Source organism: Callospermophilus lateralis, chromosome 15 (assembly GCF_048772815.1).
Source record: "Callospermophilus lateralis isolate mCalLat2 chromosome 15, mCalLat2.hap1, whole genome shotgun sequence".
NCBI classification, from domain to species: Eukaryota; Metazoa; Chordata; class Mammalia; order Rodentia; family Sciuridae; genus Callospermophilus; species Callospermophilus lateralis.
The window spans coordinates 43,676,900-43,689,275 of record NC_135319.1 but is presented as its reverse complement, the minus strand read 5'-3'; the positions used below and the strand labels follow the sequence as shown (position 1 = coordinate 43,689,275).

General features: G+C 56.6%; 1 protein-coding gene across 1 annotated transcript in view; it reads right to left on the bottom strand.

Moving 5' to 3' along the window:
- The window catches only part of Cdh23 (cadherin related 23), a 335,818-nt gene that overhangs the window by 164,968 nt on the left and 158,474 nt on the right, over positions 1-12,376 (bottom strand). The window contains exons 9-10 of the mRNA XM_077105309.1: positions 11,132-11,244; positions 9,359-9,547 (exon numbers count right to left, since the gene is read on the bottom strand). Coding sequence (XP_076961424.1) covers positions 9,359-9,547; positions 11,132-11,244 — 302 coding nt within the window. The remainder of the gene's footprint in view (positions 1-9,358; positions 9,548-11,131; positions 11,245-12,376) is intronic.

Sequence of the window (12,376 nt, the reverse complement as noted above, 5' to 3'; positions counted from 1 at the left end):
CCGGGTCTGGGCACGGGTGGGGGATCCCACCTCCACTTGGCTGCACGCCTTGCTCAGCTGCCCCTGGAGGGGGGCCTCGCCCCTGAGCCCTCTCTGCTTGTCTTCATGCGTGAAGCCACAAGTGGTGAGAGGTGCAGGATGTCGGGGGCATCCCATCCACCTCCTTTCTCCCTCCTGCGGGGATTCCGTGGGCAGGGGGCAATCTCTAGCCAGATCCCAGTGATCTGCCTAGTGGAGGGGAAAGCAGGTCCTGGTGACGGGGTGATCGTGCACCCACAGAAAGTGTGGACTGCCATCCTGCCCACGGCATGCGGCCAGCCTGTCCTCCCCCTTCCCCACCTCTCCTTACTGCTTCCAGAGTTTGGTTTCTTTTTCCCCTTCCTTCCCTCCCTCCTTCCCTCCTTCCTTATTTTGGTACCAGGGACTGAACCCAGGGGCACTCAGTCACTGAGCCACATCCCCAGCCCTGTTTGTACTTTATTTAGAGACAGGGTCTCCCTGAGTTGCTCAGGGCCCTGCTAAGTTGTTGAGGCTGGCTTTGAACACGTGATCCTCCCGCCTCAGCCTCCTGAGCCACAGGGATGACAGGCGTGCACCACCACGCCTGGCCTTATGTTTTTAATTGCATAACATAAAAGAGACCACAAAATCAACCAATTATTTAGAAACGTAGTTATCAAAGTCTTTTAAAAGGGTGCTGTGGTGATAGGTGTGCTTTGGAAAGCGCTACACAATGAGGTTCAGTAGCGGGTCTGACCCCTGCTCCAATTTCAAACAGCGATGAGTGTAAATGGCATGTTGAGATTCCTGGGCATGTGATATGAAAATACCTGAGATTTCTCTTGGGGTCAAAGTCACAGACAATGCTATATAATCAGTGGTGGGGGGGCTGGGATTGTGGCTCAGTGGTAGAGCGCACGCCTAGCGCCGGCGGGACCTGGGTTCGATCCTCAGCACCACATAAAAATAAAAGCATTATGTTGTGTCCATCTACACCCAAAAAATAGATATTAAAAAAAAAACAAAAAACAAAATAATCAGTGGTGGCTTGCTTCTAGACCCATGACGTAATGAAAGGGCAGGTTGTAGTGCAGTCCAACGTTAGTGGAAATAAAGATGCAGGTTCTTCTCCAGCCAGGGTCATGGGTGCCTGTGCGGGGTGGGGGCCAGTGGTCTCCCTGCCTCCTGCGAACCCCTGGACTGCCTGGGAGCGGCCCTGCGGGAGCCTGCAACAAGACCACAACCTCTGCAGGGCCACATCGGGAGGGCCCAGAGACCCCGCAGCCTGGACCGAGCCCCTAACAGGAGCAAATGTGAAAATATTTAAATAAATACAAGGTCGTGGGCCGTGGCTCCCGACAGGTCTGGAGCACACATGAAACGGAAAGCGAGAGTGAGGGATGCAGATAAAGTCTGAGATGAGCAGGAGAACAAGAGCCTCCGCCCCTCCATCCCTGAAATCGCTGCCCCCGACTCCGCAGAAATGACCCCACGTTCCGGGATGCGGCTTTTCTGCCGTCACTCGCTTTCCTTTATTTACCCCGTGCTGTCCTCTCCTTGGGGAGGAGGGTAATTCTGTTTGGTTTTTCTCTTTTTTCCCTATGCCCCTCAAACAAATTAATGGTGTCATCTGCCTGAAACGGGAATGAGCTCCTGGCAGACGTGTCCCTGTTCACCTCGATGGTGAGGTCCCTTTTTTTCTTTAATCTCCCTCCTCTCCCTCCCTCCCAGCCCTTGGGGTGGGCAGAGCCTCCCTTTTGGGGGCACCAGATCTTTGAGTGGTGTGCCCGGTGGGTCCAAAGCCCTGGGATTCTTAACCCCTGCTTCCAACGGATCCCTGGAGATGACCTGCCTCACTCCAGAGGGGGCTCTTTGCCCCCCAGGGACCCTTTTCCCTAAGGGCCCAGCAGAGCCGGCCTGAGCTTAGCTGCGTGTGCTTCCTCAGGACGACCTTGGGGAGGTCCCTTAACCTCTCTGAGCCCTCTTTCCCTCTGAAAAAGGCAAGTTAAACAGACCTGTCTCCCAGGCTGGGCAAGAATCCCCACAGTCAACACACAGAGAGTGCTTTTTATGACCAGACGCGGTTCTAAATACAAATAAGAACTCATTTTCCCTCCCCACAGCTCTGTGAGGGAGCTACCATCACTGATAAGAAAATGGAATCAGAGAATAAATAAGTCCCCTAAGGTCATACAGATCAAAAGTGGCAGAGCAGTCTGGCTTCAAAGCCCTTATTTTTATTTCTAACCAGCGGCCTTTCTCACCCAGGTGAAGCCAGATGTACAGATTCCTGGGCAGACGGGGTGTGGCGGGGTGAGGCGCGGCCCCTCTGCTGCAGGCAGGGGGGTGTGGGATAGGCCGGCCGAGGCACCTGCCAGGTCCTCTTGGGATGTGTGGAGTGGTAAAGAGCCATGGTTTCCCAGAGGTGGACCCCGGGCAGAGTGGGGACAGGACATGGCAATCCTCCTTGTGGATGGGTGGGTGGGGCTGGAGGTCCCTTCCCCTCCCTGGGCCTGGGCAGGTCCCATGGCGGAAGGCTGGGGTTGGAGTTCAAAACCCTGGGCCAGCCTCGCGGCTCTCAGCCTTTTGGCTGAGGCCAGGTGAACATCTGAGAGCCTCTGTCACAAAGGCCCAGGGTCCTCCCGGCCAGAGTTCTGAGTGGCGGTTCTACTGGACTTTGAGCATTTCATTCTAGGGGGACTGTGGGTTCTCGGGCTTCTCCCCCACGTTGTTGTCTGAGGAAGACGCTAAGTTGCAGTGAGTCACCAGGCAGTCAGAGGAAGCCCTGCCGGCCACAGCAGGCGGTCATGGTGGCTGGGGAGGTCCCCTGGAGGAGACCACCTACTCCCCAGCCCCCACCGCCTTGCCTCTGGTCCCCAGGAACCCCCTTAGCAGTCAGAGGGCTCCTTCAGAAAAGGGCGATGCACACACTATGTCAGCTGCCAACTCCTGGGTCGCACAGTAACGGGAAGAGGCACTCCCCATCCGGCTGCGGCCTCCGTCTCCCCTCTCCGAGCCCCGGCCAGTCCCACCAGTCTTTGTCCGACTTCAGGAAAATGCCAGGCCGTGTCCCTTGTGGGGACCTCCCCACCTTGCAGGGGAGCAACTGCTGCTAGAAGGTTCTTCCTTCCCAGCTCTGCGTGGCCACCTCCACCACTCACTACCCCCTGCTCAGCCTTCCCGGGAGCACTCCTGGGCCCCAGAGTGGAAGAGGGCCTCTCTGCCCCGGCGCCCTCTCATGTCCTTGGAGTCCTGCTTCCTTCCTTCCTTTCTTTTCTCTCTTCCTCGGGCTGAGGATTGAACCCAGGGCCTCACATGTGCTAGGCAAGCGCGCCACCGCTGATCCCCAGCTCAGCCCCCTCCCCAGCCTTCTCCACCAGAATGAAGTATGAGCCTTTAGAGAGCAGCCCACACTTCAGCACCACCTCTCAGGTACCTAACCCTACCTTAACCGTAACTCTCACCCTAACTCTCACCCTAACCCTAACCCTAAATCTATAACTAACACTAACCCTAACAGAGTTAGGAACTTAGTAGATGCATAATGATGTTTGGGGCACGTACTAGGTGCATAATGATTGCTGAGCGAATGAATGATCTCTCCATCTGCCTAAATTTCACTCTCGCCCCTTAGGACACACATTCATGAGATCTGAAGGCTTTTCTGATATGATCCCAGTTCCCAGGAGCTGCAGGACCGAGCAGCAGAGGCGTCCCTGGGAGTGGGGTAGACACTGGCCCTCTGCTGTCCACCACCATCCCTCTCCTCTGCAAAAAATGCCCTCAAATATGGGGGAAAAGGTACACTCGGACGTTGCTGGTGGGACTGCAAATTGGCACAACCACTCTGGAAAGCGGTAGGGAGAGTCCTCAGAAAACCTGGAATGAAACCACCATTTGACCCAGCTATCCCACTCCTTAGTCTACACCCCAAGGACTTAAAATCAGCACACTAGAGCGACGCAGCCACATCAATGTTTACAGCAGCTCATTCATGATAGCTGAGCTATGGAACCAACCTAGATGCCCTTAAAATAGAAGAATAGACAAAGAAAAAGTGATACATATACCCAATGGAATATTACTCAGCCAAAAGGAAGAATGAAATTATGGCATTTGCTGGTAAATAGATAGAAAGGGAGCTTTTCATGCTAAACAAAATAAGCCAATCCCCCAGACCAAAGGCTGAATGTTCTCTCCGATATGTGGATGCTGCCTCACCACAGGTGGTGGGGTGAAGGGGGGTGTTTACCAGATGGGGGGATGGGGGAAGGGAGGGGGGATGGGAATGGGAAAGAAGAATGAACCAGACAGAACTTTCCTACGTTCACATATGAATACACGACCTGCGGAACTCCACATCCTGTTCAACCACAAGAATCGGAAGTCACACCCCATGTATGAATAATAGGTCAAAATACAGTCTTCTGTCGTTCGTAACTAAAAAGAACAAGTAAAAAAATATTTTTAAATGACCTCAAGGACAGGAGAAAATGTGTTCGGAGAAGCTGGGGCCAGAAGTGAGGCAGAAATACAGTGGATCCACCATTCCCAACTCCTGAGAAGAAAGGGGAGCTAAAGGTCCTCTCCCGATGGAGGGAAGCCACTGTTGTTTGGCTCTGGGTCAGCCAGAGGAGTCCTGCACAATGCACCAACAATTTAAAAACAAAATCCAATCCTCCTTGTGGAGCTACAGAGCCAGGATCCCCCAAGGCCCTGCACTGCCCCCCCATAACCCCCTGGTGTCTGGGCAGGAGAGTGGTTTTTAGAATAACTGAGCAAAAATTCCAACCACCAAAGGGAGTCTTCCCTCCTGTGCAGATGGGAAACAGAAGGCGGAGGACAGGGTGGGGACCCTAGTGGGTGAAGGTGCTGCCTATCGACTGTGGCTATCGGAACACCGAGGGAGACAGCAAATTGCTGGGCAGAGCGGAACGTGGCCACAGCCTTTAATTTGAAACTGGGAGATGCTCTGTCCGGGATGGCTTCCCAGCCTGTGCCTGCAGGATTTTTTCCCCCTATCTGCATCACAACCATCTATTTGCATCTCAACTGTCACAGGATACAAATGGCTTCAGCCCACCCCAGCTTTTTCTTCCCTGGCTTCTCTGAGTTTTCTATAGCTGGGCCAAAGAGAAGAAATTACTCAGAGAGACTTCACAATGTGACAGAGTCCTTGGGAGATAGAAAGGGTCTTTTTCAAGCACCTTTGCATGGTCTGGCAGAGCCTGAGATTTCCAGACGGTACAGAATCTTAGACCTGGGGCGGGCGGTGGGGGGGGGGGCGGACTGCAAGTATCACCTAGTTTTTTGAGTTCAATTAGCATCCTAATTAGGACTAACTGCCACAAAGATCTGACTGAGAGTTTAAACTTCTTCCTTCTTCCTCTTCTGTTTTGGTCAGCACCCTCTACTGCCTCACAATGCACTTTTGAGGTCATCCGTCCAGTAAAAGCCCTGGGCCACCTTGTTGCTACTTTCACCTTCAAAGGCACCGTCCCTCAACAGTGTGCGCCTCTGGAGTGTGAGGTGTGGGGTTGTCCTGCTGAGCAAATCCAGATCAGGCCCCAGCTGTGGGTCCTGCTGTGTAACCAGGAGATGGGTCTGGATGGGACCAGCATGCTCAGAATTGTAGAATCGTAAGCACAGTCACAGTCACAGGGACAGCCAGAGACCGTCCCATGGTTCTGAAGAGCCTGTGACACAGGACTTTGACCTCTCTTCTGCCCTCTTCCCTCTTCCTCTTTTGCTCAGCGACCATGTATTTCTGCCACACCAAGCAAATCCAGAGTCACCTTCAACCCAGACACAGATCCCCACCGACATTCTCCCCCTAGGAAGGGACAGGACAGGACAATTTCTTAAAGGTCTTTTCCAACATCTGCCTGGTTCCCCTCAGAGGTTGTTTTTGCCCCAGATTCCGGACACTGGGCAATGCCCTCACGCCTGCGGCCTGTGCCTGCTGTCTGTGGGCCACGCGGCTGAGCCCGCCAGATGTGGTGGCGTCTCCTCGACATCTGGAACCTGGCCTTGGGGCCTGTTCCCTGGCAAGTTCTGAATCCCTCCCGGGTTCTGGAGACGGCAGAAGAGCTGGTGGTGCCAAGGCGTGGGCTGGACTGAGCCGGCCACTCCTGCCCTCCTGTGGAGGAAGGAGCCCGGGTGGGGTGGGGGTGCTGTGGTTTGGGGGCAGCCCCACTCAGAGCCAGGGACATGGGACGGCCCAGATGACCTCAGGGTGGGGCAGTGTGGACCTGGGCGTGGCCTCTTCTTCCTAGTCCCCCTCTCTGCATGTCACTCTGTCCTGGAGAAGTGGGTCCCTGGAGGGACACAGGCCACCTCCCTGGGGAAAGGAGCGGTGGAGCACACACAGGGAAGGTCTGCGTTGGCTCCGGGGGTCCCCGAGGGCATGGCATGCCACGTGCCCAGGGCTGTGTCTAGGTGGGAGCGTCCCTCGGGGCAGGCTGGGCCCGACTGTCCTCAGCCTCTTTTTTCTTTTTTCTTTTTGTACCAGGGATTAAGCCCAGGGATGCTCGACCACTGAGCCGCATCCCAGCCCTTATTGCATTTTATTTAGAGTCAGGGCCTCACTGAGTTGCTGAGGCTGGCTCTGAACCCGCGATCCTGCCTCAGCCTCTGGAGCTGCTGCGGTTACAGGTGTGTGGCATCGCAGCACCTGCGTCCCCTCGGCATTCTTTCGGACAGTCACACAGGAGCCTGAGTAAGTGGGTTCTGGGGCTCTGGCCTCACTGTTGGGGACACTCTCTGGACCAGGTTGGGGTTGGGGAGCTGCAGCTCTGGGGACAATGACAGTGGGTGGGGTTTCTGTGTGGCAGTGGCTACGCTAAGCCCTGCCCACCTTTCTGTCCCCTCTCAGCTTCCCTAGCAGCAGAGATCAAGATGCAGTCACCTCCCACACCCAGCCTCTGGCAGTGAGGCTGGGACATGGAGCCAGTTCTGATCACTGGGTGGAAGCTGGGGCCACTGTGAGACGAAGCGGGGCAGAGCTGTGCTTAGCCTCTGTCGCCGGACCCCACCCCACCCAAACACACGGCAGCACCGTCGAAACCGCAGACGGCACCCGTGAGTGACCTCTCGGAGTGGCCTCCCTGCAGACCTGGGCCGGACATGGAGGCCAAGTGAGAAACGAGCGTGTGCGTTGGGTCAGCTTGTTACTGCAAGAACAGATGAGTGGACCCAGGCTCAGGAAGGGCCATTAATTTACCCGGAGTCAGGGCCAGTAAATGGCAAGTCTGGACTGACACGAGGCGCTGTGCGCTCCCAGAGCTTGTCCTGCCTGCCTCCTGGATTCCTGCCAAGGTCAAGTCCAAGTCCCTGGCCTGGGTTCCTCACATCTGCCCACCTCCCCCAGCCCAACCCTGTTAGCAGGGGTCACTATTCCTGTGTCCTACCTGCAGGTTTCTGCCTCTGGGCCAGTGGGGGCCACCAGCTTGGCAGGCCAGCCACCCTGCCTCCTGCTAAAAGCCTTTCCTGATCCTCACAGCCCCCTGCCATCAAGACCCGGGACCCCACACTAGGACTGGCATGTCTCCTCTCCCAGGCGTGACTGTACCTCTGCAAGGAAGGAGGAGCCTTTCTTCTGAGGTTCTCATTCAGAGTAGCCTCTATTTTTTAAAAAAAAAACAATTTTATTGTTTTTTGGTACCAGGGAATGAACCCAGGGACACTCAACCACTAAGCTACATCCCCAGCCCCTTTTAAAATATTTTATTTAGAGACAGAGTCTCACTAAGTTGCTTAGGGCCTCACTGAGTTGCTGAGCCAGCTCTGTGATGGCCACGCTGTACTGAACTTGCCATCCTCCTGCCTCAGCCTCCTGAGCCGCAGGGATTACAGGTGTGCGCCACCATCACGCCAGGCTTCTGAGTCATCTCTGACAGGGATGTGCCTGGCTATACTCCAGGGAGGGACGAGATGATTGAATGGGGTTTGAGAAAATATTGGAATTTATTTTATACCTGTTTATCCCTACTTTTAAAAGTGGGACATTTGGACAGGCCCGTGGTCATGCTTGATCCCCAGGGGACAAACCTAGTTCCTAGTAAACAGTAGGTGTTTAATACATCTTAAGTCATCTCAGGCAGACAGGCACGGGACGCCTCAGCCGGGAGCCGGAGGTGCGTGTGCCCGTGTGAACAGGTGGGACTGGCTGGGCCTTGGGTCCAGTCCTGGCGGGGCGAGTCCAGCGGGCACAGCGGGCTGGGGAGGGGTAGGGGTGAGGGCGGTGGCTCCTGGGCTGGCCCCGTGGCCGTTTGCTGGGCAGCCAGAGTGGAGGGGCTCCTTAGGAAGAAGCCCGCCTGGGACAAGGACAGAACAGGAGCCCTGCATGGGACAGGTGAAGGAGGCTGGAGCACCTGGCGGTGAGCAGGGCAGGAGGACAGGAAGCGGCTCATGGACAGAGTGCTGCCAATGTGGCCCCTGCAGAGGGCCAGGGAGGCAGGGCACCAGGCGGGGGAGAAGCGGGCTGAGAGGGTCTAAAGGGACAAACCATTCCCACGCCAGCCTGCCCTCGGCCAGCGCTGCAGGGGCAGCGGGGCTGTTGGGGGAGGCCCCTGCCCCAGCCTCTGTCTCTCCCCAGCTCCGCCTACGCCCCAGGGCAGGCCTCACTGAACAAGGTGACACAGACCTCCTGGGCCCCTGATGGCTGGGGATCCTCTTGAAAGCACCTGTGTCCCCCGAGCAAGCTCTTCACATGGAGGGGGGCATTACTACACCAAAAGCAGGTGTCAGACTTTCTGCCAAGTGTCATTTATATGGGCCTCTAAACTGGGCATGTACCTCCGACACACGGCAGAGACCACCCCTCAGGTGTGAGAAAGTACACCGGTGCTTTATTTCTACTTTCAAAAATCGCTATTTGAACCCAGGGGTGCTCTACCACCGAGCCCCATGCTCAGCAACAGCCCTATTTTTATTTAGAGACAGGGTCTCATTAAGTTGCTTAGGGCCTGAGTTGCTGAGGCTGGTCTCCAACTTGCAGTCCTCCTGCCTCAGCCTCCCGAGTCACTGGAATTACAGCTGTGTGCCACCACACCCACCTTAAGATGGCAATTTTAGTCATACTTTATCACATACCTATGAGATCAGTACAGTGACCGTGTATGTAACCTCTAAATAAAATGCCACATATTGGAGTGTGTGCTTGGATGTTTTTACAGGGTAGAGATGGCATCTGTAACAGTTTAGAGACTATCAATCAGCCTTATTTATCAACACCCGTGTTTGTTTCTATCTCATAACTGAGGACCTGGAAGCCCAGAGACGCCTGGCCTCTCTCTCAAGGCTGCACAGCGCAGGCAGGACAATCACACTGGACGGGTCCCGGGTTCCAGGGACTCACCTCATCCTTGTCCACGACCTGGATGAAGAGGGGGAGGGCAAAGCCCACTTGGGCCAGCTCGGGGATGGCCACGCTGTACTCGGAGCTGTTGAACTCCGGGGCGTTGTCGTTGATGTCGATGACCAGGATGTTGAAGGCCGTGGTGACGGTGGCATCAGATGGGCTGCGGTCATCATTCAGCTCTGTGCCCTGGAGACAGAATACCATCCACCAGGCGTAAAGAAGGCCACATCCCAATAATAGCTACTGTTCACCAAGGACCTTCTCGAATTCAGACCCTGCTTTAAAATGAGTCATCCCCCCGACTCCTCACTACCGCCCCAGGAAGAAGTTCTGCCTTTAGTATCCTCTTGTCACTGAGAAGGACATGGGGCTCAGAGAGGTTAAGGAAGTTGGACGAGGATGCGCAGCTCTGCAATTCAAATTCAGGCAATAGGATTCTAGAACTGACAGAGATGAGATGGACAGGAAGGAAGGGACAGACTTGGGGTTCATCCGAGGGTGGATGGAGATTGTATTCAACTTGGCACCTAACAAAACTGAGGCCAGGAATTTCTGTGCTAATGGCTGATCAAGACTTAATGGGACATCAGCTGTGGACGGATCGCTGCTAGTTTCAGGGTGAGGTTTGGACTCAGAAACAGATGGACAGATTCACATCTTGGGGCACCTAACCCCTGTACCAGAGCGCCAGGCCCCCAAATACCCGTTCCCAGTTCTGACCCCAAACTCCAGAAGCGGACTCTCTGGGTGAGACCCAGGCAGAGGCTCCCCGGGGGACCGGATGCACCACCAGTTTGGGGGTCCCACACCCACATTTTATACAAGACGGGAAGATAGTGCGGGGTTCCAGGGAGCTGGAGGCGGTGCGAGGGCTAGGCAGAAGCCCTCTTCCTTGGGAGCTGACCCCTGGCCTCAGCCGGAGGGGTGCAGGACAGGCAGGGAGGCCAGGGAGGGGCCGGGCTCTGTGCTGGGGTGGGGCACCCCGACCCTGGCTACCACACCTGAGAGTCAGGGGCGAGAGCAGGGGCCATGGACAAGCCAGGGCTGGTGGACCGGCATGGCTCAGCGGCCAAGCTCAAGGGAGGGTGCAGGGTGCGCTGGCCGTCCCGTCCTCCAACACGGATGGGGGCCTCCTTCCCAGGTCCCCAGCCCCAATCTTTGGACCACCCCTCCTATTAATTGATGGTCAGGGCTGGGGAGGTCCCCTGTGGCCCAGGCAGGATCCATACCCCTAGATGGGCCTCCTAGGGATGGCTCAGCAAGTCATTGATTTTCATTAAAGTGCCACCGGCGGCAGGTGACTGGGTGGGGTGGGGGAGGGGCTGCAGCTTCACTACGCTTTCCAGGGACCCCAGCGGCTCTGTCCCCTCCCCGATGTGCTGCATTTTCTAACCCAGGAAAGGGTAAAACTTAGAAAATGGGACAAAATGCCCTGAAACGGGGTGAACTCAAGAATTCCCGTGTCTACAACTGCGAATTCGAAACCTTGGGGCGAGGCGGAGCTCCGCAGGATGAGCACCTAGAAGTCCCCCTTGTCACTAAGGTGGGGATAAAGTCCCCGGCCTGTGCAGGTGTGGACGATGGCTGTGAAGTGCCCCGCAGACCTTCCCAGGTACCCATGATCCCGTCCTGGTGGCCCGTGCCCCGGAGGGGACAGGAATGCTGAACTCTGGGGCCTCTGTCTGAGGCCGCAGCCCCTGGCCCTGCTGGAGGCTGGCCTCCCAGCCTGGGCAGCCGTCCACCTGGTGCAGGCCCCACCGCGGGTCTCACCTTCACGGTCAGGAGGAAGCCGTGGCTGTACAGGGGGTTCTCGCGGTCCAGCAGGCCGTTCAAGGTCAGCGCCCCGCTGATGTAGTCCAGGGCGAAGATGCTGTTGGTGTTCCCTGTGAGAGAGAGAGAGAAGGCTGCTGTGCCCCGGCCAGGCAGGCGGGCGTGGTGACGGGCCGAGGCCCCTGTCCTGGTGGCAGGCACCCAGAGCTGTGAGGATGCCGCCTCCGGAGACCCAGAACAGCCTGGGCGCAGGAGGCCCCGTCCAGGGGCAGACGGCACGGACCAGCGCAGGGGGACGCCGGCCATCCTGTCGCCTTCCCGCCCCCTGAGGCAGGTGTCCTCAACACCCAGCGCTGTGCTCCTTCCCAACAGAGGGAGCCGGCTGAGGGGGGCGTCCCAAAGGGAGCGCCGTCGCGGGGACTCCCACCTCGCTTTCTTGTTCTTGTCCATTTTTATGGTCGGTTCATTTCATTGCAGCCCAATTTTCGGTTTTGGCAATGATGTGATGCACTTTTTATTGATAAATACGGCAGAACCACAACTGGGTTCTAGAAATCCGCATTCCCAGTGCTTACTCAAGTTAGAGACGGTGTGCCCGTGGCGGCTCAGACGGCACCTGAGGCTGGCCTCCAGTGGAGGCCTCTGCCACCCGGCTGCCTCCCCTCTGCAGGCACCCCAAGCCCTCACCCTTGTTTCCTCAGTTCCCAAATCCCATGCTCGGTCCTGCCTCTGGTCTTTCAGCGTCCAGTGTCCTTTTTTTTTTGGGGGGGGGAGTCCTGAGAATTTAACTTAGGGACTCTCAGCCACTGAGCCCCCTCCCCAGCTCCATTTTATTTAGAGACAGGGTCTCGCTGAGTTGCTTAGGGCCTTGCTGAGTGGCTGAAGCTGGCTTTGAACTTGCCATCCTTCTCCTTCAGCCTCCCGAGCCTCCAGGATCACAGGCCTGTGCCACCGCGCCAGCCCACTGTCTTCTCTGGACCTCCCCCCAGTCCTCCCAGATCAGCGACAGCCTCTCCTGCTCCCCGGGAAGGCCGCTCTCCCGTCTCCAGCCGACCCTCCTGGCCCCGCAGGCAGGACAGCCTCTGCTCTGTGACAGTTCCCCGGGTGCCTCCTGCGTGTTGATCCCATTTTCCCCCCTGGCCTAGAAGCTCCCCAGAGATGGGGGCTTTTCACAGCTGTCCCTCAAGGTACCTGGCCAGTGCTGGCACGTGGCGCATCGTGTTGCTGAAGGGTGGCTGCTCCCAG